Source organism: Haliotis rubra, unplaced genomic scaffold (genome assembly GCF_003918875.1).
Source record: "Haliotis rubra isolate DU_JTF1 unplaced genomic scaffold, ASM391887v1 Scf1052, whole genome shotgun sequence".
Lineage (NCBI taxonomy): Eukaryota > Metazoa > Mollusca > Gastropoda > Lepetellida > Haliotidae > Haliotis > Haliotis rubra.
Genome location: NW_025764951.1, coordinates 214,187 through 241,921, shown reverse-complemented (window position 1 = coordinate 241,921; position 27,735 = coordinate 214,187). Strand labels below are relative to the sequence as shown.

Here is a 27,735-nt window from a genome sequence, read left to right as displayed (position 1 = left end):
TCCGTGGCCCGCAGACACATGCCACAGTTCGTTGGCCAACATACACTTGACATATGACACAGGTCGGTGGCCAACAGACACATGACATATGACACAGGTCGGTTGCCCGCAGACACATGCCACAGTTCGTTGGCCAACATACACTTGACATATGACACAAGTCGGTGGCCAACAGACACATGACATATGACAGAGGTCGGTGGCCCGCAGACACATGACACAGTTCGTTGGCCAACCGGCACTTGACATATGACACAGGTCGGTGGCCAACAGACACATGACATATGACTCGGGTCGTTGGCCAACAGACATTTGACATATGACACAGGTCGATGGTCAACAGGCACATATGACACAGTTCGTTGGCCAACAGACACTTGATATATGACACAGTTCGTTGGCCAACAGACACATGACATATGACACAGGTCGGTGGCTAACAGACACATGACATATGACACAGGTCGGTGGCCAACAGACACTTGATATATGACACAGTTAGTTGGCCAACAGAAACTTGATATATGACACAGGTCGTTCGCCAAAAGACACTTGACATGTGATATAGGTTTGAGGCCAACATACACCTGACATATGACACCGGTCGTTGGCCAACAGACACTTGACATATGACACAGGTCGTTGGCCCGCAGACACTTAACATATGACACAGTTCGTTGGTCAACAGACAATTGACTTAGGCATTTGTCATGAGCCTGTCATCTGTGACGTAATCGGATGCCACTGGCTGGGGACAGACAGATCATCTGGTATGCGAGAATCCAAACATATCCATCTGTATCACGTGTGATTATCAGGTGGGAGGACTCATCTGTGACGTAATCGGATGACACTGGCTGGAATCGTCAGTCGGACGCGAGGTACTGTGTGTCTTCTACACTAGCCATTGCATTTCCACCATTAGTACGTTGTCTTGCGTTAAAGATGTGCACTGATTTGTTCTATTATGAATAGCTGTGGCATGGAAATATATCCCTGTGTCCTGTACAGTTGTAACATGATGCGATCCACATATAACAAATGTTGGTGTTATCAACTTATTCTTTTAACATGTTTAATATGGAATATAGTTTGCGGGGATTTGGTTTAGAAAAGTGAAACAGCGATTGTTTGACGGAACTGAAATAAGGCCCATTTTCGCAGATTAAAACGTTGCTAATACTAGTCTAGTTATGGCTGGTTTGGTTTGTTCAACGCTCTTCTCGCTGACCTGCGCGAAAGCGACACCTATCGGAGGATCGAAGAGCAACCGGATATCAAAACATGGGAGGTACAATAAGGGGATACATTCAGACTGTTGGTTTTTTTCCTTGAATTCTTGTAAGGATGAGGGGTTCAAAATCACATTTTACATAGGAAATTATGCACTGCGTCATATCCTTTCAAAGAATGCAGGTAAACAAAGAGAATGACAACTGTTTGCCTTGTATTACATGCAGAAATACACGTTGTGTGCTTCTCCTCGTAAATTAGACCGGAAAGAAAAGTACTGGTTATATTATCATCAATAAGAAGAAGAAGAGGGGCGAGAGAGATTGAGATTTGTTTAAATCTTTTTCTTAAGCCAAAATCAATTCTCTGTTGTCTGTGTTTTCGTCACTGTAAATAAACTTCTTCTTATCTTTAAATTTAATCCATTAACATTCAAATTCTTATCTCTTTTCTCTTCAAACTTTGAAACCCAGCTTCCAAATTAGGTGTACCAGAACTATCTTTAAATGACACTCCCATCAAAGTTGTCAAGGAGGCCAAATTCTTGGGTCTAATTTTCGACTCCACTTAATTTTTTTTGCCGCATATCAAATGCCTAAAAACTAAATGCCTGAAGACACTCTATTTACTGAAAGATGTTTCTAACTCAAATTGGGGAGGGGGTCAAGCTACTCTTCTACACCTATACAGATCACTTGTCCGCTCGAAGCTTGATTATGGCTCCATCGTATATGGTGGAACCTGTAAATGGTGATGAGGGTATTGACCTCATCACCGTCTAGTAGTATTTACAGGATAACTGGGGTTTTGGATCAGGGTAATCTAAAGCTTCATTTAATAGATGAAGCCTTAGTCGGACCCTTCCCATTACCATCTACTACAAAGCTTTATTTCATAAAATAAAGACTTTGGTCGGACCCTTAGCTCTTGCTACTATAGGGTATCTTGCCTCTATGTCGTGTTGACGGGAGGTAATACTGTGTCATACGGTACGATCAATAATTCTTCTCTCACAAACCCCCTCCCTGGCCCATCCCTCAAGTAGTACAAGTTAGGTTCGTCGGCTTTGATGTCTACTTTATCTATGTTGTAAGTTTTGATCGACCATATCGGATCGGTGGCACGCTTGCGACTATCACCCTCATGTTCTCCCGGTTGGTATAGATACCTCACGAGAGCTCGGTCGGGTATCTGTTTCTCCTTACCAACCCGTGATGGAGCAGCCGGTTCGGCCATCACTGATTTTAATTTGATAGCGTCTGCCGGTTTCTTACCGGTGAGCCGGGTGACCTCATGGTTTATTGCCGACACCACCTTAGGGAGCCGTTCAACCCATTCAGTCGATCGTTTTCCAGGGGTGGCCATCTCTCTAGCGTACTGGTGCCCAAATAAACGTTCAGCCAAAGTCCTATTAAATCTTTCAACTATGGCTTGACTGCGATGAGCCCCGGCAGTACCACGCCTAACCCTTGTATCGTGCTTAGTCAGCAACTGCGATACGGCACCCATGAACTCTCGCCCGGGGTCAACTTGGAGCTCTGATGGCCATGTCAACGGACTGCGTTTGTATATGCGTTCAATGGCTTGAGCCACCAGATTCGAATCTTTCGTGGTCAATGGTTCAGCTTCCTTATACCGGCTGGCTACATCTACGATAGTCAGAGCATACTTGTAGGTTTTACGTCTCACCCTGTCGTGAGGTAGGAACAGCAGGTCTGCTTGGTGAACGTTATTAGGTACATTAATACCAAACTTCCTTCTAGGCACATAGCGTGGTGGTGGTAAATATATCTGCCAAAGTGCTTGTTTTTCAAGCCATGTTTTAACCTCCTCCGGGGATACTCGCGCCATTTTAGCCAGCTTATCTACAGCGCTAGCTCCTTTCCAGTACCCACGCGGACTGTAGTAAATAGCCTCAAACTTTTTCTGGTTCCGTGACATGTCACCATTTATTTATACCTATGTTCTTGGTTCAATTTTCTCATGTCCATACGCGTACGTGTTTATCCCATCAATAGCTATCCAACGTTTGGTATCCATAGGGGATAATGATGTTTTATTTATAGTCAGCCCGTATATCCTATGCCCATCACTTCTAAGTGTGTTCATTTTATGTTTAAAGGTACGGGTCTTGAACAGGGCTTCCTTGAATCTGGCGTGTTTGATGTGTTGTTTCACCACGTACTTCTTAACACCCTTAGCTTTCCGGATCTCACCATTGTCAGCCTTCAGTATAGAGTACATCTTAGGCCTCAACCCTATGTACTCGGCTATGGGCGTGCCAGCACACTCGTCCTTCATCTTACCTAGGACCTTTTTATTCACCGTGCTGTGTATGGCATGGTCCTTGGGGTAGTCGCTGGTGTCGTACAAATCGAGGTGTTTTTTCATGTCCTCGTACACGTCCTCGGTTCGAATCTCCATCAGCAGGGAATCCGTGTCAGTGTACAGCACTTCACACCTGTCGCCGTACTGTTTCTTCAGCTCGTTGTAATAAAAGTCATACATCAGGTGTTTGGATAAATCAAGGATGCTCATCCCAACGTAAACAGGCCGGTTTAATATTATGTGACTTTTCTTCATGTGTATGGCAGCCAGGTCGTTATCGAATATCTTACTACGGTTGAATGCAGGGTTAGCGATCAGCTTCCTGAGTTTTTCCTCCTCATTCGACCGAACCAGCTTCACGTCCACGCGTTTCCTCAGGTTCTCCATCGTCTTACCGAATACTGAGTTGTTCATGAGCTTGTAGAGATTTTTCTCAAAGTCACTGGTGGCCAGCTTTCGCAGGTCCGTGTTCATTCTGATATAAGGCTCCATCCAAGGACTTTGGGTAAACTTCAGCACTCTGTGTATTTTGGTCAGTTTCATACCCAACGACAGGTACAGCTGCAGGTTGCGATAGTGCACTATGTATTTGGTCTTATTCATTAAGTTAGGTACGAGTTTTTCCACGCCCGTCACCCGCCTATCTAACAAGTTATGTTGGTATTCAGACATCCAGTCTGGGTTAACCCTCATACGTTCGGGAGCTAGCGGATAGCTGTTGTGTGATTCGTGTAATGCTTTGGGATACTCCAAGTCTACTTCGAGGATATAACCTTTGTTCGAATCCGGCGCGATGCTCATAATATCGAAATCGGATGATACCCATTCGAATCCCCCCTGTGGGTAGATACTGACTCATAGCCCATCCGTACAGGTTATTTGCGTCGAGATAGAGAATGTGATTGGTTGGTTTGCTAGGGTCGTAGCCATTCACGTATTGATTATTTGCTTTAGCGTATCGTTTGGTTACCATGGAGATCCCACCTCGCAAACCTTTCTCAATGAACAGGTGCATGTCATAATCAGTAAGCAATTCCAACTTAACTCCGGTCTTTTTAAGCAAGGCATCCCACGACAGGCCTGGGCTGGTGTAATACCATGCCGGATCTAGTTTATACTGCTTGATACATGTCCGTCTAAATGTCTCAAATACGTCGGCTAATAGTAGTACATCCATCTTCAAGTACAGATCGTGATAGTCACCCAGGTTTTTTACAACCAAGTTTATTCCATACATTAATAGCGTACGAGTAATCGTCTTCGGATATTTCCGAGTCGGTCAGATTGCTGTAAAATTCTCTGATGGGGGGTAGTCTGGTCTCGGCGAACTTAGTCCAACTATCCATGTACTCATAGGGATACACACCTTTCCTCATAAGCAGAGATCTAGTCTCGGCGTCTGTGTATCGATCGGTGATAGGGAAGGTATCGTTGGCTTTAATCAGGCTGGCTAATGACGACAATAGAAATTGACACGAGTCAATGAACCTAAGTCCGTCTAAGCTGAAAGAGAGATATTTCTCCATGTTGTTGGGGATGCACGTTATATTACCATCGATTTTCGCGATGGCCTGCATGATTAAGTGAGAGTCGTACCCTCTCAAGTTGTGAAAGACAACGGGAATGTTTATTGTCTTAGGGTTGATTCTAAGCTTGAGGTTACACTCGTTATGAGCGGCGCCTCTATACTTACCGGTTATGTGACAGTGATCTCTCACCGAATCACCGTTCAGTGGTGAGTCACACACGTGACAGTTAATGCTACGGGAGTGAGCTAACCTGTCGGCTCGGGTCATACGCATGGGAGCGATTCTATACAACTTTTCCCTAATAATTTCTTCTTCCTCCTTCAAACACTTTAGAAACCTTTCAACCGCGTCAGGACCCCTGTACACTACGGGAGCTTTCGTTTCCCCATCACAACGGACGACTATGTATCCAAATCCACATGCTTCATGCTCTTGTGTTTTGAGTGTGGTTGGGGTACCCCCAACAACCCCGCCTGTGGGAGCCTCAACTGGTTTGACCAAGGCTTCAAAGTCGGCGTATATAATATAAGGCACGGACATTTGGTGCTTGTGGTTGTAGAATTTTAGGATATTGTCACCTTCCTCGGGCATGTCGATGCGTATAGCCGTCTGTCCCACACCTTGACAATACTCCTGGTGGGATTCTAATAAATCAGCTCGGCTGAAACCGTGCAGACATCGCATACAAAAGTGTTTTTTTCCCCTTGTGTTTCGACTGATCGTACAACAACCGACTGAAATGTTTTATCCACGTGTAGTGATACTTTTCACCTCGTTGGATCATGAATATATTGATAACACGAGGGGGGTTCCTCCCCCCCTTTCCCACCAACGAGCTGAGTCTGTGTATTATTGTTGTGTCGTCTTCGTGTCCAAAGACATTTATAGCTAGATTATTCTGTTTTTCTACTTTAGTGATCTGAGATATGGTGGTTGGTTCATCTATACCATCCCAGTTGAGTCCATCGTCTTGGGGATAACTAGAAGGCCTGTTCGAATTAGTGTCAGCTGGAAACAAAGCTGATCTGATAGCTAATCTCAAGCAATCGTTTCCTCTATTCTTAACGTTTACTATGGCATGTTTTTTTCTTATAGTAGGGAGGCAAGTCTAGGTATGACCCGCCTCTGAACGGCACGTAGTTAGCTATGTCTAGATAGACAATATCGATTTTATCTACAGCCCACCCGGATCCCAAGTGTGTGTAGCGTTCTAGGTGTTCCTGTATCTGCTGAAAACTAGTATCGATCGATGTGTTTATAGTCTCTATCTGGGTCACGACCTCTTGTACACCTCGGAAGTAAGGCTGAACGTACTCGGTAACATCCCCTACGTTCTTCTCGAGTGTCATTTTAATTGTGATTTGAAATTTAATACTTCCCAGACTGGCTAGTTCCTGTTTTATTTTATCATCTATCAGGGGCTTAATATCTGAGACATCTATATTCCTATTAACATGCATGCGCCAGCCTCTTAAATAATTACCTACAGCGCGCTCAGTGCGTACGAACTGTATAGTATTCATAATTGCGTACACACCTAAGGAATTAATGTCTAATTGGGCCGCCGTAAATGTAAAAAAATCATAAGGTGTTATATATCCTCTCCGTCACCCCAACCAACTATATATTTAGATGGGCTGTTTCGATCCAGTGCTCACACTGTTTGATATAGTATTCCTTGAAGTTTAGCAGGTATTCCGATATACTTGTAAAACAATCTATCTGATATTGAGTCGTGATGTTCCCCACACATACGAAGGGACGAGTATACTTAACACCATCTTTAATCCATACCATTTTCAATATTACCTGAAATCTGAAGTTTAGTTTATCTTTGAGTATGTTTTTTACCTGAGATTCGATGTCTTCACTGGGATCAAGTTCCACAAACATATCTATACGTAAGTGTGTAATAATCTCTAATTGGGGTCACTACACTGCTATCTTGAGAAATCGCCTACGTTCTTTTATGTAGGCCTTTTTATTCTCGTAGATGAGGTGATGTCTGACTACGTTCGCCCCGTGAGCTTTACATAAACAATAGTGTCCTTTGACTCCTATACCACACACAGAACACGAGTAGTTGGGACTTCCCATGTGGGAATAACAGTACCCATGAGTACCGCATCCCCTACCACAGGTCTCGGTCTTCCCCATAAGTATATATTCACATCGGTACATGTTAACATATTTATATGTGTATTAGTCTAATTGTTTCACAACCAAAGCAGTCGCCGCTATACCCAGCGCTATGAAGGTCAGTTCACGGTCCATTTGTCCCTTGGATGGTGTGTAGTACTGAGCGAGTGTTGGCTTCTGTAGTGGCTCCAATCGTTTACCAGTTAATAAGTAGTATTGTCTCGCTGCGTCGTCGACATCGTGGAATGTTTGAACGGCATGGTTTTCACGCCTGAGTTGTTCGTTAATGTAATCGATCCTCTGGAGGCGTTGTTTAGCGTACTCGGATTGTGCGGCCTGTAAATTCTCAATAGCGAGATCGTGCCGCTTCCTCTCCGCCTGTATTTCAGCCGCGTGTGACTCTCGTAGTTTAGAGAAGAGGAAATTACTCCCGGAAAATGCCAGGGCATTCACTAACGCACCACCGACCATCATAGCAATCGTAGCCATCCTTATATTTATTTCATAATATCTTCAGGTATTATTCCTTGTTTTACTAGGATGTCTTTTGTGGCCATCGCCATACCAAGGTTCATTATTAGCATACCCATATCCTGCAGGTTGAAATCTAGCTTGATAGTTGGTTGTTTAAGCACCATTTTGGTCAACCGAGCGTATCCTACGGCTAGACTGGCGACCACGGTGGCGTGGTATGCGTCGTTGACGAACGTTTTCCCCTCAGACATTATGTATATGATATAAAAATATATATTTTATTGCATGATATGCGGGTTGACCTTTAATTCCGGGTGACCCTCACTGCGTCGTGTATATAACCACGAGATAGCCACGGCAGCAGTTGCGCATACAACTAACAAGAGTCGCTCCGGGTGAGTCACCCTGATAATTTTATGTTGGTTACACCACCGTTTTTTACCGGCAGCTACTCTCTTAGGATTCTTCTGCCTGGTCACCTGTGAAGGGGTCACCTCCAGTTGTGGGGTCTCCTCTGAAGGGGTCTCCTCCAGTTGTTGGGTCTCCGCCAGTTGTGGGGTCTCCTGTGCAGCATCCATCTATACTATTATTATTATTTTTCCTCTCAAATTGACAATGCTTTGCCGTGATAATCGCCGCCGTAACCGGGGCTAACAACATACCGTATTTGTGATACAGCTCGCAGCTAATAGAGCTCAAGGCGTGTTCGATAAAAGGGTCTTTCTCGAGGTCTTCCCACAGGTAAAGTCGGCGCTCCGGGGGGGGATGGGAAGGAAGTATGACGCAATACCAGTGTATATCTGGGTCATAGCCGATCCTATTGTCTTTGTCATTTCTGAACCTAGTCTAGCCTCGTATTTAGCGTACAGTTTATCGATTTCTTCGGCTGACATTTTGTGAATTTTATCCGGAGTGTACTCCCCAAAGTAATGTTTGGCTTTGCCACCAACAGCCAACGCCACCAGTTTCTCTCGCTTATCATCATCCACCTGTGGTGATTGGGGTACCAACAGTTGCTCTAGCAATTCCTCACACTCCATCCTATAATGTGATAAGTAAGTTTTAGTTTTAACTATATAATATACGATATAAGCGAAACACAGAGAAATGAAAGTTAAGTTGAACACGACAAACACTTCAAATACCATAGCTATACTAAGCATTGCTAAGCTTTACTAAGCATTTGCTAAGCATTGCTAAGCATTTACTTTACTAAGCATTGCTAAGCATTGCTAAGCTAAAACACACTATAGGCTACTGGTTGGTCTGTCTTAAGCACGAGCTTAGCGTGTTTAGTTTCAGCTAGCTGTTTCTTCACCCGTTCCCGTTCTAATTTGCTCATCACATCGTTCTCTCTCAAACACTCCTCGAACGAATCCCTGTCCTTGCAGTGAAATAAGGCAACCCATCGCGTCTGCTCCCTGAGGTCTTTCAACACCGAGTTGAACTTCTGCGTTAGCACCCAGACGCTGTGCTTTGCGTGTCGGCCTGAAAATGCCAGGTACGATAGCATATCTCTCCTTTTTTGTTATCTCGCGATTAGCGCTGCAGTCGTCCAGTATGAACAACGTCGACTCCCCTTTAAATTTCATATGGTAAGCTTTCAACCAGTCCTGTAGACGTGGCCCCGGATCGACTCTGTGTACGTCAGGGTCCGTCATCACCCAAGGTCTTTCCGTGTACGTTTTATTCATGCTCAGAGTAGGGCACATGATAACGATGTGGTCGAACACATCCCTGTAGTACCCCTCCAACATATCCAACACGAAAACGGTCTTCCCACAGCCAGTCTGCCCGCACACTATGGCGCAGTGTGGGTCGCGGGGCAAATCAATAGATGGCTTGCACGAATCTCCCATTGTCTATATTAAGTTGCGCATCCATAATAACGTACAGATATAATTTCAACTTGCCAGCGGGTTGAGCCTTCTTGGTAATCTGGATAGTAATTCCTTCGCTACCATTGTCTATTCTACGGCCGCTACCGTGCAGTTTATCGTCATCCGTGGATCGCATGTCCAACCACAGCGCGTACTTGTTAGTTAAGTATTCACCGATTTGCACGGAGGATAGGTCCAGGTCTTTGGCTATATATGGATGTTTGCTCGGCAGCTTTTTTATCTCATCCCACTGCTGGTACGCCCTCATACCATGACTGAACAGCTGGTTGGGCACGCCCTCGATGGTCACTTCCACCTTTTCGATCTCGGGTTGAAAACTTCGCTGTCCCTCCGAACGGTTCGTAATCCTCCACAGGGACGACCAGGATGCCTTTCATCGATCGCGCCGGCACGTTCAGGTTGATATTCCACACAGTGTCGCTCTTATCCCGCACGATAGATCTATGTCTTAATACGCGATCGTACAGGATGGCTACATTACCCGAGTACTGGCTTCGAACCTGCCTTGCCAGCTCCGGACTAGTGACCATGTCGAACTCTAGAGAGATGTTGTCTATGGTATAACTAGCCTCATCGCCGTTCGGCGTACGCACTACTTTGCTGTAGTCGTTAAACGTGAGCTCGTATTCAAGCCTATCACCCAGCGCGGCTTGGTAAAACGGCGCGTGTTCCGTGAGCAACTCGAAGTCGAAATGCACGCAGAACCTGTTCCCCGTGACGCTTGAGCGATGGCCTTTTCACCGTCCGATGATCTTGTCTAACTGGTCTGCCGTGAAGGCATACCCAATGCGCGACCTGGTCGATTTGCTGATGCCCTGGTACACGTCATTGACGCGTTCTCCCTCGCTTTTCCAGAGGTCCCTGTAGCAGTGAAACACGTCGCTGTCGTCGATGCTCAGCACCTCGTTACCGGTGATCTTGATGGTGGTTTTCTTGATGATGGCTCGACCTACGCTCCGCACTAGCTCGCGTTTGTCGTTGTCGGAGGTCAACGTGATGTTGAACGCCAGTCGAACAGTGCCTGGTACAATGAGGTCATTCGCGCCAAGGTTTGGAAATCTAACCAGCAGCGTTTGATTCTGGTCTATCTTGCTGGGATTGTTGGTGATGGTCACCGACTGACGCACGGCTTTGACACCTAGTGGCTCTCTCGATCTTCTGAAAGGATCTAGTTTTCTACCGTACATTGTTATATAAATGAAATATATAAGTTTTAATACTAAATAATGGTCGAGTATATCCCTATGGAGGATATGTGGGATGATAGTGCCCAGGCATTCGGGGATGATGTTTCATCCTCGCAAGGTAACGAACTCGTGAAGCAGGCCGTCAACGGGTTTTACGATGGTTTAAAAGAGGATAGAAATTACGTAGAGCCGTTGGGACGAGACTATACCAAGTTTTTTGTCGATAAGAATGGCACGCTGCGATTAAGAGCTTACCCGGAGATCGATCTTATGAATAAGCGCACTAGAGAACCGCTTGCTTTATCAACACTCGGCAGTCGCCATGGTGGTGACTTGATCCGCGATGAACTAGGCTTCGTAGATTACGGTGGCGCACGACCTAAGATCCCCATTCAAGATCTGCAAGACATCCGTGGCGCCACATCGGATCAAGATATGTCTGATAACATTGAAAAGCTATTGGCCACCTACCATGACAAGCCCTTACCCGGGTTCGAATTTACCTCTCGGGAACTACGGGGGGCTGGACATGGCCATGCAAACCATTCGCGGACATCTCGTAAACAACACAGCCAAACTGGACGCGATAGACGACCACATCGCCCATGAAAAAGCCAAACTCGGTGAAACGGAGGACGAGTCTCTGAAAGCCACTATCGAGGAACGAATACGTTCTTTGGAAGAGGAAAAGAAGACCCGGCTAGAAACGGCCTCCTCCTTCCGAGAACAGCTTCGATCCCAGGTCAGTCGTGTGCGGGAAACCGTTGATCGAGTCCTCCACCAAGACACCACGCTAGCTGACAGGATTCGGATCCTGTTCCGGGAGCAAGGTATCACCATCGCCAGCATTTTGACTGCATTGGGCTTCATCATATCAACCCTGGTGGTGTCACTTAGTGGGGGTACACCCACGCATGCACCAAGTGGTGGCGGTGGTGGCACAGGTGGTGTCAGAGACTGGATTAAAAAACTAGGGGAAACTCTAGCTAAACTGGCTGGTAAGGCCGCCGAAGCCCTGCCTGGCATCCTGGGTAGCATCGTCTCGTGGTTGCTGAGTGTTTTAGCTAAAACTGCTACGTGGCTCAGTCAAAACCTGTGGGCAGCTATCGTCGCAGTAGCTGGTTTGGTGTACGTAGCGGCTAAGAAATTTTTAACCAAATAATACCCAAAGCCACCCCACCAACCACCATTGCTGTTTTATTATCGATGTGCTGCTGATTGGATTGTGGGGCCACCCCCACAGGTGGTGTTGGTTGAACCCTAGGCTCCGGGGGTGGTGCCACTATACCCGTTTCACCGGTCGTGGATGGTGGGACGTGGGGGACGTTGACATCGAGGTTGACGCCCAACTTTTGGTCCGCCGTGGCTACAATTATTTCGTTGTTGTAGCCCACCACTTTCTTTATTCTCAGTTGCATATCGCTCGGAGCCATGTACAGTCCCACGTCGAACACGTAGTCGACTTTCGACCTGGCATATTCCAACACGTCTTGGTAGCGTTTGATGGCACTCGGGAGATCAACTGGAGCATTGATAGCATCCTCTACGTTGACAACGAATTGTTTCTGTGCGTCGTAAGCAGTCCCTTTGCCTAGGATATTTGAACGCGTTTGCGTCTGCGCACCCAACAGTGCCCACACGTACGTTCGAATCGAGTCATTCAAGCGTTCGGTGCCGGCACGAGTATACCCTTTCGATTCCAACATGAACTTTTTCCAGTCACCCCCCTGCTCGAACCTCCAAACTCGGTAATCCTTGCTGTCGTCGAATGCCATGTAACGGTCATCCCACTCGTTGGTTGTGATATGATGATACGACTTGTATCCCCAATCTTGCAACTTCTCGCTGGCTTCCACGAGAGGCATGTTGTGAACGATAGGAATACCCAATCCGTGGTTCGGTCCCGGCAAACGCCAATCCGTTTTAGTGTCGATTCCGAATTCGTTGCAAATACGTTCGTAGGCCCGTCTATCGTACTGGTTGTTTACTGCATTCCACGCTTTTTCCTGTGAGAGTGGAGCGCTGATCTCTTTGAGGATACGCCTGACCTGGTAGTACACGTGAAACGTGAACACAGACTGACTCAGCGGTCCACGCCGAGTGTCGGATACACCACACCCCGTTGTAGCGCACCACACTGCGAAGTTGAGTTGATTCTGCCAGAACTGCATCGGATTGTTCAACCAAGCGTGCACTGTCTTAACGTTAGTCACCGAAAACTTATACTTATCGAACACATCTATGAACTGGGCGTCGAAATACAATCCATCAGCGACCACGATCTTCATGTTTTAAAACTATTATATAATGAGTTTATATAACATGTACATAACACTCCCAGGAATAACGAGCGGCGAGGCCGTTCAGCTGACGCACGCGATCGATAACACGTCGGGTCAACTCGAAGTCGCACTGTGCGATATCACCTACCTACCACGATGGACTAACATCAACGCTAGCAACAATAAACTGTTCGTAGGTGGCGCTAGCAACAAGATAATTGATGGTTACTACAGCGTGTGCTCTCTAAGCGACGAGGTATTCAAACCATTGGGAGCCGAACTCAAGATGAACGACTCAAACGGTACAGTGGTGTTAATCAACAACGGAAGAAACTCCTTGAGGCTCGGTCGACCACTGGCGAGGACACTCGGTATACAGCCTGAAGAGATAAAACCAACGACTACCGCCACAGGCACGAAGTTACCCGACCTAGTACCGTACCGAGAGCTGTGCATTCATCTCAGCCAGGTTAGCACAACGGACAACATTCAAGGGGGTCACCCTTCCACTATACTGAGAGCCGTACCGGTGAAAACGGAGAAATACAACGACGGCAGAACCGAGTCATTTTCACCGCGGCAGTATAAGAGGTTAACCCAGGGCAACATCCCTGAGCTGATAATATCGGTGTTAGATATAAATCATAATCTCGTGAATATAGGATACCTCAGCGTAACGCTGCACATAAAATGACCAGCGCACAAGGTCCCGGAATGAAGTTGAAAAAAATGCATCAATGTGGGGATCTCCGATCTCGGGGACACACGCGGATTCGACGACCCCGGAGTAGATGGTAAAGTGTACGCCTTGCAACTTAAAAACAGCATTTACAAACGCGTTGAAGTCCCCTCCGGTGGTACTAGCAACCTAAGCGATATAGTAGATACCTCAAGAGCGGCAATCAACACTAAGTACACCCTTGTCAACACCGGTGATACCTGGATGATATACCCATCGTTCGGGGGCAAACTGTTCGACTTAACCGATGTTGAGAGCACTACCGTCGCCCGAAACAAACCATATACGCTCGTTTTCACCGATGATGACAAGTGGGTGTTATTACCGGGTAAAGTCGACTGGTTTCTCAATATTAGGCTCGGCTCCCCCTACGTGTTCACGGATAACAAAGACAACCACCTAAACAAAGTCGTGAACAACGGAACCCTGCTCGTGGCTTACATCCCGACTCAGAGACGTAGCGTAGTCATCAGCCCACTCGCCAGTATGGCAGCCCACATGCTATCGAGTAAAGCGGGGATGCAAAACGTGGTATTGCAGTTGGTGTCTGAATTCGAAGGTGTGGTCAGGATCCTGGAGAGTCTACCGGCGAACTCAACACTGATCATCCAAGTCTACCTAGGGGAACCATCGCGGGATGATGTAGAGATCGTGAAGGGGGTCAAACTCCGGTGGGGGGGAAACAACAACAGTATCACGTTTGCAACGTTTACGTGCGGGTGGGTGTCGACTCCAAAACCAGTCTGCAGGGTGTCACCGTGGTCGTGGAAGACACTATATCACTAACCAAGATATTCCTACCCGACAACATACACTTCATGGGGGTGAAGTGCACCCCTGAACTATTATCAGAAAACCAGTTGGAAATTATCTCATAATAATATTATAACAATGACCAGTCATCGACCCAACACTACGCTTAACGATCTAGGGGACACGGATGGGTTCGATCAGCCTGGTGAGGAAGGTGGTTCATACATCCTACACTTGAAAGACAACGTGTATAGGCGGGCGGCAATGACCGATCATCTACCCAAACCCACACTCAGGGGCTTAGGAGACATAGAGGGATTCGATAAGTTTGGTCATAACAACACCTCATACGTCCTATTATTTAACAACGGTGTGTACATACGTCAGAACCTGGTATTCTTTAAAGAACCTAAATGGGTGATCAATGTGACCACCACCGCACCTTATATCTCACTAGACAAAGATGGTTATGTCTCTGAAATTAGGAACAACGGTACCTTGCTCACGTCTTTCATTCCAACTGAAAGGATGATAGTTTCTAACTCTGAATATTGGCCTAGGGACACCCTGTTAATTTCAGCCAGGAAGTCTCAGTTAATAGCCACCCACCACCATCATTCCATAATAGGGGTTAGGGGTATGGAAACAAACTCCACACTCATCGTAGAAGTCGGTTACAAGGATAAGTTTGATTTGGATGACCTTGACCCATCCCCAAACTTGGAACTTTTACCTGGTGTAACAATACGTTGGGGTAACGACCCCTTAACATCAGGTTTTTTATCTTGCAGATTCGTGATACGATTGGGGGACTCCCAACAGGGATTACTACCCCCCATAATAAACTGCTATGATGTTGAGATAGACCAAAAGTTACCTATTGACCCTTCCCGTATCTACACATACGAGAATCTAAGTTTTATAAGCCTCAGGTACGTTGGCCAACTATTAAGTGATGCCCAATTAAATTATCTTTTGTAATATATATTATAGGATGGGACTGTACCCAGGCATAGATGAAGTAGCGAAGACCCTGGAAACCGTAGACGGGTTCCGCTTGAGGCAATTATGTGATGTAAGACGCCAACTAGAACAAGACCGCGACAAGCGGAAAGCACTATATAAAAAATACCATAGAGCTTTCAATGCTGTGGACGGGACTGATACTACCCTTATGGCAGCCAGCATGGGCCTAGGGGTGGCAGGTGTTGGGTTGTTAGCTACCATCGTGGCCGCACCTATAGTGATGGGGCTCGAAATAACAGCTGGGGTGACAGGGGTGTTGGGATTGGGGCTTAAGCTTGTATCCCGCAGACTGCATCGTAAAGCATTGAAACACGATGAAATCAGGGTTCTGGCCGAAGCAAAGCTGAACACGGTGAGTGAGCGTATTTCCACCGCACTCACTGACAATAAAATCTCAGAGGAGGAGTTTCGTTCAATCCTCTCTGAACTCACAAAATATGACAAAATGAAACAAGAGATTCGATCCAAGTCTCGTAAGTCTGCTATCAGCGAAGACGAGAAAAAAAAGTACATAGAACAGGGGGTACGAAAGGCCCAGCAAGCTTTCATTACGAACACCAAAGAGATCATAGGCGATTCACGTTAAACTGTTTCATCGAGGCCAACGTGAGATAGTGTCATAAATAAAGTGAAAATAAAAGCAGAGGATACCGTATGACACAGTATTACCTCCCGTCAACACGACATAGAGGCAAGATACCCTATAGTAGCAAGAGCTAAGGGTCCGACCAAAGTCTTTATTTTATGAAATAAAGCTTTGTAGTAGATGGTAATAGGAAGGGTCCGACTAAGGCTTCATCTATTAAATGAAGCTTTAGATTACCCTGATCCAAAACCCCCATCCTGTCTACTACTCTGTATAATGTGGCTATTTACCTCATCACCAGTCTATAACTGTATAAAGTGGCTATTTACCTCATCACCAGTCTATAACTGTATAATGTTGCTATTGACCTCATCACCAGTCTATAACTGTATAATGTGGCTATTTACCTCATCACCAGTCTATAACTGTATAATGTGGCTATTTACCTCATCAGCAGTCTATAACTGTATAATGTGGCTATTTACCTCATCACCAGTCTATAACTGTATACTGTGGCTATTTACCTCATCACCAGTCTATAACTGTATAATGTTGCTATTGACCTCATCACCAGTCTATAACTGTATAATGTGGCTATTTACCTCATCACCAGTCTATAACTGTATAATGTGGCTATTTACCTCATCAGCAGTCTATAACTGTATAATGTGGCTATTGTCCTCATCAGCAGTCTATAACTGTATAATGTGGCTATTGACCTCATCAGCAGTCTATAACTGTATAATGTTGCTATTGACCTCATCACCAGTCTATAACTGTATAATGTGGCTATTGACCTCATCACCAGTCTATAACTGTATAATGTGGCTATTGACCTCATCAGCAGTCTATAATTGTATAATGTGGCTATTGACCTCATCACCAGTCTATAACTGTATAATGTGGCTATTTACCTCATCACCAGTCTATAACTGTATAATGTTGCTATTGACCTCATCACCAGTCTATAACTGTATAATGTGGCTATTGACCTCATCACCAGTCTATAACTATATAATGTGGCTATTTACCTCATCACCAGTCTATAACTGTATACTGTGGCTATTTACCTCATCAGCAGTCTATAACTGTATAATGTGGCTATTGTCCTCATCAGCAGTCTATAACTGTATAATGTGGCTATTGACCTCATCACCAGTCTATAACTGTATAATGTTGCTATTTACCTCATCACCAGTCTATAACTGTATAATGTGGCTATTGACCTCATCAGCAGTCTATAATTGTATAATGTGGCTATTGACCTCATCACCAGTGTATAACTGTATAATGTGGCTATTTACCTCATCACCAGTCTATAACTGTATAATATTGGTATTGACCTCATCACCAGTCTATAACTGTAAAATGTGGCTATTGATCTCATCACCAGTCTATAACTGTATAAAGTGGCTATTGACCTCATCACCAGTCTATAACTGTATAATGTGGCTATTGTCCTCATCAGCAGTCTATAACTGTATAATGTGGCTATTTACCTCATCACCAGTCTATACCTGTATAATGCTGCTATTGACCTCATCACCAGTCTATAACTGTATAATGTGGCTATTTACCTCATCACCAGTCTATAACTGTATAATGTGGCTATTGACCTCATCAGCAGTCTATAATTGTATAATGTGGCTATTGACCTCATCAGCAGTCTATAACTGTATAATGTGGCTGTTTACCTCATCACCAGTCTATAACTGTATAATATTGCTATTGACCTCATCACCAGTCTATAATTGTATAATGTGGCTATTTACCTCATCACCAGTCTATAATTGTATAATGTGGCTATTGACCTCATCGGCAGTCTATAACTGTATACTGTGGCTATTTACCTCAGACACCAGTCTATAACTGTATAATGTTGCTATTTACCTCATCACCAGTCTATAACTGTATAATGTGGCTATTGACCTCATCAGCAGTCTATAACTGTATAAAGTGGCTATTTACCTCACTCACCAGTCTATAACTGTATAATGTTGCTATTGACCTCATCACCAGTCTATAACTGTGTAATGTGGCTATTGTCCTCATCACCAGTCTATAACTACATAACGTTGCTATTGACCTCATCAGCAGTCTATAACTGTATAATGTGGTTATTGACCTCATCACCAGTCTATAACTGTATAATGTGGCTATTGACCTCATCACCAGTCTATAACTGTATAATGTGGCTATTTACCTCATCAGCAGTCTATAACAGTATAATGTGGCTATTGACCTCATCACCAGTCTATAACTATATAATGTGGCTATTGACCTCATCACCAGTCTATAACTGTATAATGTGGCTATTGACCTCATCAGCAGTCTATAACTGTATAATGTGGCTATTGACCTCATCACCAGTCTATAACTGTATAATGTGGCTATTGACCTCATCAGCAGTCTATAACTGTATAATGTGGCTATTGACCTCATCACCAGTCTATAATTGTATAATGTGACTATCGACCTCATCACCAGTCTACAACTGTATAATGTGGCTATTGACCTCATCAGCAGTCTATAACTGTATAATGTGGCTATTGACCTCATCAGCAGTCTATAACTGTGTAATGTGGCTATTGTCCTCATCACCAGTCTATAACTACATAATATGGCTGTTGACCTCATCACCAGTCTATAACTGTATAATGTAGCTATTGTCCTAATCACCAGTCTATAACTACATAATGTGGCTATTGACCTCATCATCAGTCTATAACTGTATAATGTGGCTTTTGATCTTATCACCAGTCCATAACTGTATGATTTGGCTATTGGCCTCATCACCAGGCTATAACTTCATTGTGGCTATTGACCTCATCACCAGACTATAACTGCATAATGTGGCAATTGACCTCACCACCAGTCTGTAACTGTTTAATGTTGCCATTGACCTCATCACCAGTCTATAACTATATAATGTGGCTATTTACCTCATCAGCAGTCTATAACTGTGTAATGTTGCTATTGACCTCATCACCAGTCTATAACTGTATAATGTGGCTATTGACCTCATCACCAGTCTATAACTGTATAATGTGGCTATTGACCTCATCAGCAGTCTATAACTGTGTAATGTTGCTATTGTCCTCATCACCAGTCTATAACTGTATAATGTGGCTATTGACCTCATCACCAGTCTATAACTGTATGATGTGGCTATTTACCTCATCAGCAGTCTATAACTGTATAATGTTGCTATTGACCTCATCACCAGTCTATAACTGTATAATGTGGCTATTTACCTCATCACCAGTCTATAACTATTTAATGTGGCCATTGACCTCATCACCAGTCTATAACTGTATAATGTGACTATTGACCTCATCCCCCTCTTGATGCTTGTTATATGCGAAAATACGACAAAAGGTGCTTTGATAAAGATTTTCCCGAGTACTTTAATCGTTTATGGAATCATGTGATTGTTAAACACATTCTAAAGCTTATATATCATCATACTGAAAGTACGAAGAGCCTTTGTAACAGAATTGTTTTGTGTAGTTTTTAGTAAGGATAATGCCATAGACGGTGAGAGATTCAAAAGCACGCACATGGGTTTGAGCGTATTTCTGACGTAACAAATGTTATATTTGGAATTACACTTTCTTAGTGAGGTACCGATTCTTGCAGTTTTGTTGGGTTAAGTCCCATCCGGGATTCGAACCCACACCCTCAGATTCAGGGACCTAATCGCCAGTTACAATAGTACCACGTTTAAAAGATTTGAATTCGGAGGACTTGGTGTGATAGATGTAGGTGAATATTTTCTGGAATTAAACCTGTCTTACCTGAAACACAATGTTGTGCAATGTTAGAAACTTAAAACCTCTGCAATGAGATTTGGACCATGAACCTGCTCTCTTGCTGGAATCAAAACAATAACAAATTATAGACTGTATGTTGCACAAAAGGTGCAAATGTACGTACGTATAGTCACTGCAAAAAGTCTTTCTGGCAGGGTACCTGTGAGGTTTGGGGCTACATATATGAAACAGAAAAATAGTTAAACTCAAAATATCATCCACACGTTCGAAAAACAGTCAGGCTGAAAAACCAGTTAACAAATACGACTGGCAACGACAAGTAAAACTTTCTGAATATCTTTCTGTCTTTGCTATGAACTTATCTACCACAGCTATCATATCAGTATAGCCATCACAGTATATAAGCTGAGAACAGGTTTCACTATATACAGGTATACTGTGTGTTCCTTTGTCTGGACCATGAACCTGTTCTCTTGCTGGAATCAAAACAATAACAAAATATAGACTGTATGTTGCACAAAAGGGGGTCATTTAGCTTTTGACTGAGTACGAAGGTCGGGCCTAATAGACTGGAAGTGCATATAACTTTCAAATTTCAGTTGCATTCTTTCTTGCTTGATCTGTTAAACCGCACTGTATAAACTGCTGGAGAAATTCTTTCAAACTGGAAAGATCAGACCCATGTGGAATGTACTGTAGCTTGATCAAGTCCTGAGTCATAGTGTAGTAAGTGTAGTTTACTTTCAGAACGGTGAGCAATGGAGGGAACTCCCGACTCACGTGACCAGCACATGACCAGATGGCTTACTGAGGAAGCAGCTGAAGTACGGAGGAGGAATGAAGAAGGGAGACAACCCACTTCTGTCTCAGCCATACAGCAGAACTACAGTGAGCATTTCATTCATTCAAGTCATGCATGCAGTTAGATAAGCAGGAGTATTACCAAATGAAATAATTGGTTTAAATTTATGTTTATGGTTCCTTGACCGGATGGGTATGACGTGAATATTGAGACCAGAGGTTATCTTGTTCTGTTGCAGGTGGCCCAGTGTCTCAGGTGGACTTGACCAATGCTTCCAATGTCTCCGTCTCCGTCGGGGAGCAAGGAAGTAAAGGATGTCTGTCCCAAGGTGAGATGATGCACAAACATACTGATAATTTGATAAAGAGGACAATGGCGACAATCGCATCTCGATCTTGAGTGCTGTTTTTGATCCCTTATGTAGCTGCTCAAACATGTTTGAAACAGTCTTCCCAAATTAACTGGGGATTGGTTCTCAGGTTTTATCTCAGAAATAATTGTTCAGACATAATGGATGTTCCGAACAATGAACAGTTGATCTAAAATATTGACAGTATTTTCATTATGGAGCAGTTAAGATAAATGCGTGCAAGTCCATACTTTCATCCTCTGTGGTGAGCTTAAAGATGGAAATTGTTACGTTTACGTGTATGCTTGTATGAATTGACAGCATCAGATCCAAACACCAACCGCATGAACTGTTACCCAATTGTAGTTTCCTTTCCCCACAGAACGTTTCCGTCAAAAGATGGAACTCCTAAAGAAGTATTTTGTGGACATCCATGCCCTCCAGACAGCCAAACAACTCCTTGAGAAGCATGGTCATGTCAGCATCTGTGGAGCCCCGGGGGATGGGAAGACCAGCATTGCTCTGATGATCTGTGAGGCATATCAGCAACAGGAATATGAAACAGTCTTTGTGGAACACATTGAACACTTTGATGTTGATACAATTTCAAAACGACAATCACACATGTTGGTTGTTTTTGATGATATATTTGGCTCTATTACATTCATTTCAAATTTGGAAAAACTGCATCAATTGTTTAGTGCTTTAGTTGATGATCGTACTAAAACAGCTGCAGATATAGAGGTTTCAAAGAAGAAGAAGGAAGAACAATCAAAGCAGAAAGACAAATCTAATGAAGAAATCCCTGTCTACAGACTGAAGCTTGTGTTCACATCCAGGACATACAACTGGAAGGAAGGATGTTCCAGGCTACATCAGTACAAGGTGGATCTGCTTACAACAGAAGCTGTTCTTGATATGGCTAAAGACTGTCTCACGATGGAAGAAAAGAAACGTATGTTATGTTCCTACAAGTCCAAACACCCTGCATGCGATATCTCTGAAAAAGATATTTGTATCATCGCAGATTCAAAACACAACATATTTGGATTTCCTCTTATCGGCAGACTGTTTTTTACCAATGCTGTCTTCCAGATGCACAACCTGCAATTCTTCAACCATCCACTGACCTACCTGAGAGGCGACCTTGACACCATTGTCCGGGAGGGAAGCAATAGATCGGCAGCAATCATCATCCTCATCCTGTCTGATGGGAAACTGAATCTTGTTTCTTTGCAGTCACGGAAAGCTGGACATGTAATGTTTGACGCTGTGAAGGAAGTAGTTCCTTGTTGTACAAGGACAGGCGTTGCCAATGAGATCCACAACTTTACTGGGATCTACTGTACAGTCGAGGATCACATGGCATCTTTCTCCCACCCCTCCATATACGATGCTGCTGCCTGTGCTGTAGGACATCTCAATATCGTGTTGCTGCTGGGACACTGCTCCCTGAAATTCTTGTATGAAAGGGTGAGACTGGATAAGAGTTCTGAGTCAACAGGCATGGACGATGTCACAAACATGATCTCCATCACTCCCCAACTACACCCAACAGTAGTGAACAGATTGGTGGAAGGTATCCGACAAGGATGCTTCATTTGGACAGTAAAACACTTAGTTCTCCGTGATGAAAGCATTGCTTCTCTGCTTTGGACAGAGATCAATGATAACATAGCTGAGACTGTCCTGCGAAGGGATATGGACACTGGTGAAAGCTTTTTGCATTTGGCCTCCCTCTCTGACAGTTACTTTCTATTCTCCAAGTCTTTAGAAGTTGCTGTGAGACTGGGTGACAGAGCACCTGATCTGTATGCATTTGTTGTAGCCTGTGTTACCCATGACAAACTGAAACACCTGGAACACCTCGTTAGAGTTATGGGTAAACATGGAGGATTTAATGTTGAATATACCATCGATGGGACAACCCTCCTTCTCATGGCTGCAAAGTCACCAAAATCCAAGGTGTTCAACTTTCTCATACAGAAAGGTGCTGACATTTCAGTGAGGGACTGGAAAGGAAACACCTGTTTGCATTATGCCTGTAAATCAGGAAATATGGCATTGACAACGAAGGTGGTGGAAACATGCCCTGCATTGATTAATTTGATGAATCATGAGAATTTAACGCCTGCAATGATTTGTGCAAAAACAGGTCAGCTCAATATTCTGAAGTTCCTCAAAGAAAAAGGAGCCGATTTAACATGTACACGCGGGAAAGACTGTTTGCATTTGTCAAGTCAAAATGGCAACCTGTCAACTGTGAACTTCTTAATTTCATTGAAAATATATAATGTAAGCAAGAAGGATAGCGAATTGAAGAAAACACCAGCTATGTTTGCCGCGGAAGGTGGACACTATGATGTTTATCATCTCCTTGTATCTGAGGGCGCAGATCTAACCCTCACTGACATATTCAACACTGACTGTCTGATGTTGGCATGTGAAAGAGGTAACATATCTATTGTGAAACACATCCTATCAATGAAAACATGTGACATCAACAGACGGGGAGGATACTCAAACCAAACACCAATAATGATGGCAGTAGAAAGGGGACACTATGATGTTTATCATCTTCTTGTATCTGAGGGCGCAGATCTGACACTTACTGATGGAGACGACACTGACTGTCTTATGTTGGCATGTGAAGGAGGTAACATATCTATTGTGAAACACATCCTATCAATGAAAACATGGGACATCAACAGACGGGGAGGATACTTTAACCAAACACCAATAATGATGGCATTAGAAGGAGGACACTATGATGTTTATCATTTCCTTGTATCTGAGGGCGCAGATCTGACACTTACTGATGGAGACGACACTGACTGTCTTATGTTGGCATGTGAAGGAGGTAACATATCTATTGTGAAACACATCCTATCAATGAAAACATGGGACATCAACAGACGGGGAGGAAAGTCAAACCAAACACCAATAATGATGGCATTGGAAAGTGGACACTATGATGTTTATCATCTTCTTGTATCTGAGGGCGTAGATCTGACCCTTACTGATGGAGACGACACTGACTGTCTTATGTTGGCATGTGAAGGAGGTAACATATCTATTGTGAAACACATCCTATCAATGAAAACATGGGACATCAACAGACGGGGAGGAAAGTCAAACCAAACACCAATAATGATAGCATTGGAAAGTGGACACTATGATGTTTATCATCTCCTTGTATCTGAGGGCGCAGATCTGACCCTTACCGATAGCATCAACTTTGACTGTCTGATGTTGGCATGTGAAGGAGGTAACATATCTATTGTGAAACACATCCTATCAATGAAAACAAGTGACATCAACAGACGGAGAGGATACTCAAACAAAACACCAATAATGATGGCATTGGAAAGTGGACACTATGATGTTTATCATCTCCTTGTATCTGAGGGCGCAGATCTGACCCTTACTGATAGATACAACACTGACTGTCTGATGTTTGCATGGCAAGGAGGTAACATATCTATTGTGAAACACATCCTATCAATGAAAACATGTGACATCAACAGACGGGGAGGATACTTTAACCAAACACCAATAATGATGGCAGAAGAAAGTGGACACTATGATGTTTATCATCTCCTTGTATCTGAGGGCGCAGATCTGACCCTTACTGATAGCATCAACTTTGACTGTCTGATGTTGGCATGTGAAGGAGGTAACATATCTATTGTGAAACACATCCTATCAATGAAAACAAGTGACATCAACAGACGGAGAGGATACTCAAACCAAACACCAATAATGATGGCATTGGAAAGTGGACACTATGATGTTTATCATCTCCTTGTATCTGAGGGCGCAGATCTGACCCTTACTGATAGCATCAACTTTGACTGTCTGATGTTGGCATGTGAAGGAGGTAACATATCTATTGTGAAACACATCCTATCAATGGAAACATGTGACATCAACAGACGGGGAGGAAGGTCAAAACAAACACCAATAATGATGGCATTGAAAAGTAGACACTATGATGTTTATCATCTCCTTGTATCTGAGGGCGCAGATCTGACCCTTACTGATAGATACAACACTGACTGTCTGATGTTTGCATGCAAAGGAGGTAACATATCTATTGTGAAACACATCCTATCAATGAAAACATGGGACATCAACAGACGGGGAGGAAAGTCAAACCAAACACCAATAATGATAGCATTGGAAAGTGGACACTATGATGTTTATCATCTCCTTGTATCTGAGGGCGCAGATCTGACCCTTACTGATAGCATCAACTTTGACTGTCTGATGTTGGCATGTGAAGGAGGTAACATATCTATTGTGAAACACATCCTATCAATGAAAACAAGTGACATCAACAGACGGAGAGGATACTCAAACCAAACACCAATAATGATGGCATTGGAAAGTGGACACTATGATGTTTATCATCTTCTTGTATCTGAGGGCGCAGATCTGACCCTTACTGATAGATACAACACTGACTGTCTGATGTTTGCATGCCAAGGAGGTAACAAATCTATTGTGAAACACATCCTATCAATGAAAACATGGGACATCAACAGACGGGGAGGAAAGTCAAACCAAACACCAATAATGATGGCATTGAAAGGAAGACACTATGATGTTTATCATCTCCTTGTATCTGAGGGCGCAGATCTGACCCTTACTGATAGCATCAACTTTGACTGTCTGATGTTGGCATGTGAAGGAGGTAACATATCTATTGTGAAACACATCCTATCAATGAAAACATGTGACATCAACAGACGGGGAGGAAGGTCAAAACAAACACCAATAATGATGGCATTGAAAAGTAGACACTTTGATGTTTATCATCTCCTTGTATCTGAGGGCGCAGATCTGACCCTTACTGATAGATACAACACTGACTGTCTGATGTTGGCATGTGAAGGAGGTAACATATCTATTGTGAAACACATCCTATCAATGAAAACAAGTGACATCAACAGACGGAGAGGATACTCAAACCAAACACCAATAATGATAGCATTGGAAAGTGGACACTATGATGTTTATCATCTTCTTGTATCTGAGGGCGCAGATCTGACCCTTACTGATAGATACAACACTGACTGTCTGATGTTTGCATGCAAAGGAGGTAACAAATCTATTGTGAAACACATCCTATCAATGAAAACATGGGACATCAACAGACGGGGAGGAAAGTCAAACCAAACACCAATAATGATGGCATTGAAAGGAAGACACTATAATGTTTATCATCTCCTTGTATCTGAGGGCGCAGATCTGACCCTTACTGATAGCATCAACTTTGACTGTCTGATGTTGGCATGCAAAGGAGGTAACATATCTATTGTGAAACACATCCTATCAATGAAAACATGTGACATCAACAGACGGGGAGGAAGGTCAAAACAAACACCAATAATGATGGCATTGAAAAGTAGACACTATGATGTTTATCATCTCCTTGTATCTGAGGGCGCAGATCTGACCCTTACTGATAGATACTACACTGACTGTCTTATGTTGGCATGCAAAGGAGGTAACATATCTATTGTGAAACACATCCTATCAATGAAAACATGTGACATCAACAGACGGGGAGGAAAGTCAAACCAAACACCAATAATGATAGCATTGGAAAGTGGACACTATGATGTTTATCATCTCCTTGTATCTGAGGGCGCAGATCTGACCCTTACTGATAGCATCAACTTTGACTGTCTGATGTTGGCATGTGAAGGAGGTAACATATCTATTGTGAAACATATCCTATCAATGGAAACATGTGACATCAACAGACGGGGAGGAAGGTCAAAACAAACACCAATAATGATGGCATTGAAAAGTAGACACTATGATGTTTATCATCTCCTTGTATCTGAGGGCGCAGATCTGACCCTTACTGATAGATACAACACTGACTGTCTGATGTTGGCATGCAAAGGAGGTAACATATCTATTGTGAAACACATCCTATCAATGAAAACATGTGACATCAACAGACGGGGAGGAAAGTCAAACCAAACACCAATAATGATAGCATTGGAAAGTGGACACTATGATGTTTATCATCTCCTTGTATCTGAGGGCGCAGATCTGACCCTTACTGATAGATTGAACACTGACTGTCGGACACCAGGAATGGGTCTGATGTTGGCATGTGAAGGAGGTCACATATCTATTGTGAAACACATCCTATCAATGAAAACATGGGACATCAACAGACGGGGAGGAAAGTCAAACCAAACACCAATAATGATGGCATTGAAAGGAAGACACTATGATGTTTATCATCTCCTTGTATCTGAGGGCGCAGATCTGACCGTTACTGATAGCATCAACTTTGACTGTCTGATGTTGGCATGTGAAGGAGGTAACATATCTATTGTGAAACACATCCTATCAATGAAAACAAGTGACATCAACAGACGGAGAGGATACTCAAACAAAACACCAATAATGATGGCATTGGAAAGTGGACACTATGATGTTTATCATCTTCTTGTATCTGAGGGCGCAGATCTGACCCTTACTGATAGATACAACACTGACTGTCTGATGTTTGCATGCCAAGGAGGTAACAAATCTATTGTGAAACACATCCTATCAATGAAAACATGGGACATCAACAGACGGGCAGGATACTTTAACCAAACACCAA

General features: G+C 43.6%; 2 protein-coding genes across 2 annotated transcripts in view; both read left to right on the top strand.

The window, feature by feature from the left end:
* Nucleotides 1-23,274, top strand: part of LOC124276714 — a 32,874-nt gene extending 9,600 nt beyond the window's left edge. Inside the window, exons 2-5 of the mRNA XM_046712359.1 lie at nucleotides 20,698-20,838; nucleotides 20,991-21,080; nucleotides 21,484-23,105; nucleotides 23,257-23,274. Of these exons, the coding sequence (XP_046568315.1) occupies nucleotides 20,709-20,838; nucleotides 20,991-21,080; nucleotides 21,484-23,105; nucleotides 23,257-23,274 (1,860 nt within the window). The 5' untranslated portion in view covers nucleotides 20,698-20,708. The remainder of the gene's footprint in view (nucleotides 1-20,697; nucleotides 20,839-20,990; nucleotides 21,081-21,483; nucleotides 23,106-23,256) is intronic.
* The window catches only part of LOC124276596, a 210,787-nt gene continuing 183,889 nt past the window's right edge, over nucleotides 838-27,735 (top strand). The window contains exon 1 of the mRNA XM_046712259.1: nucleotides 838-881. The gene's annotated coding sequence lies outside the window, so the exon portion shown is untranslated. The remainder of the gene's footprint in view (nucleotides 882-27,735) is intronic.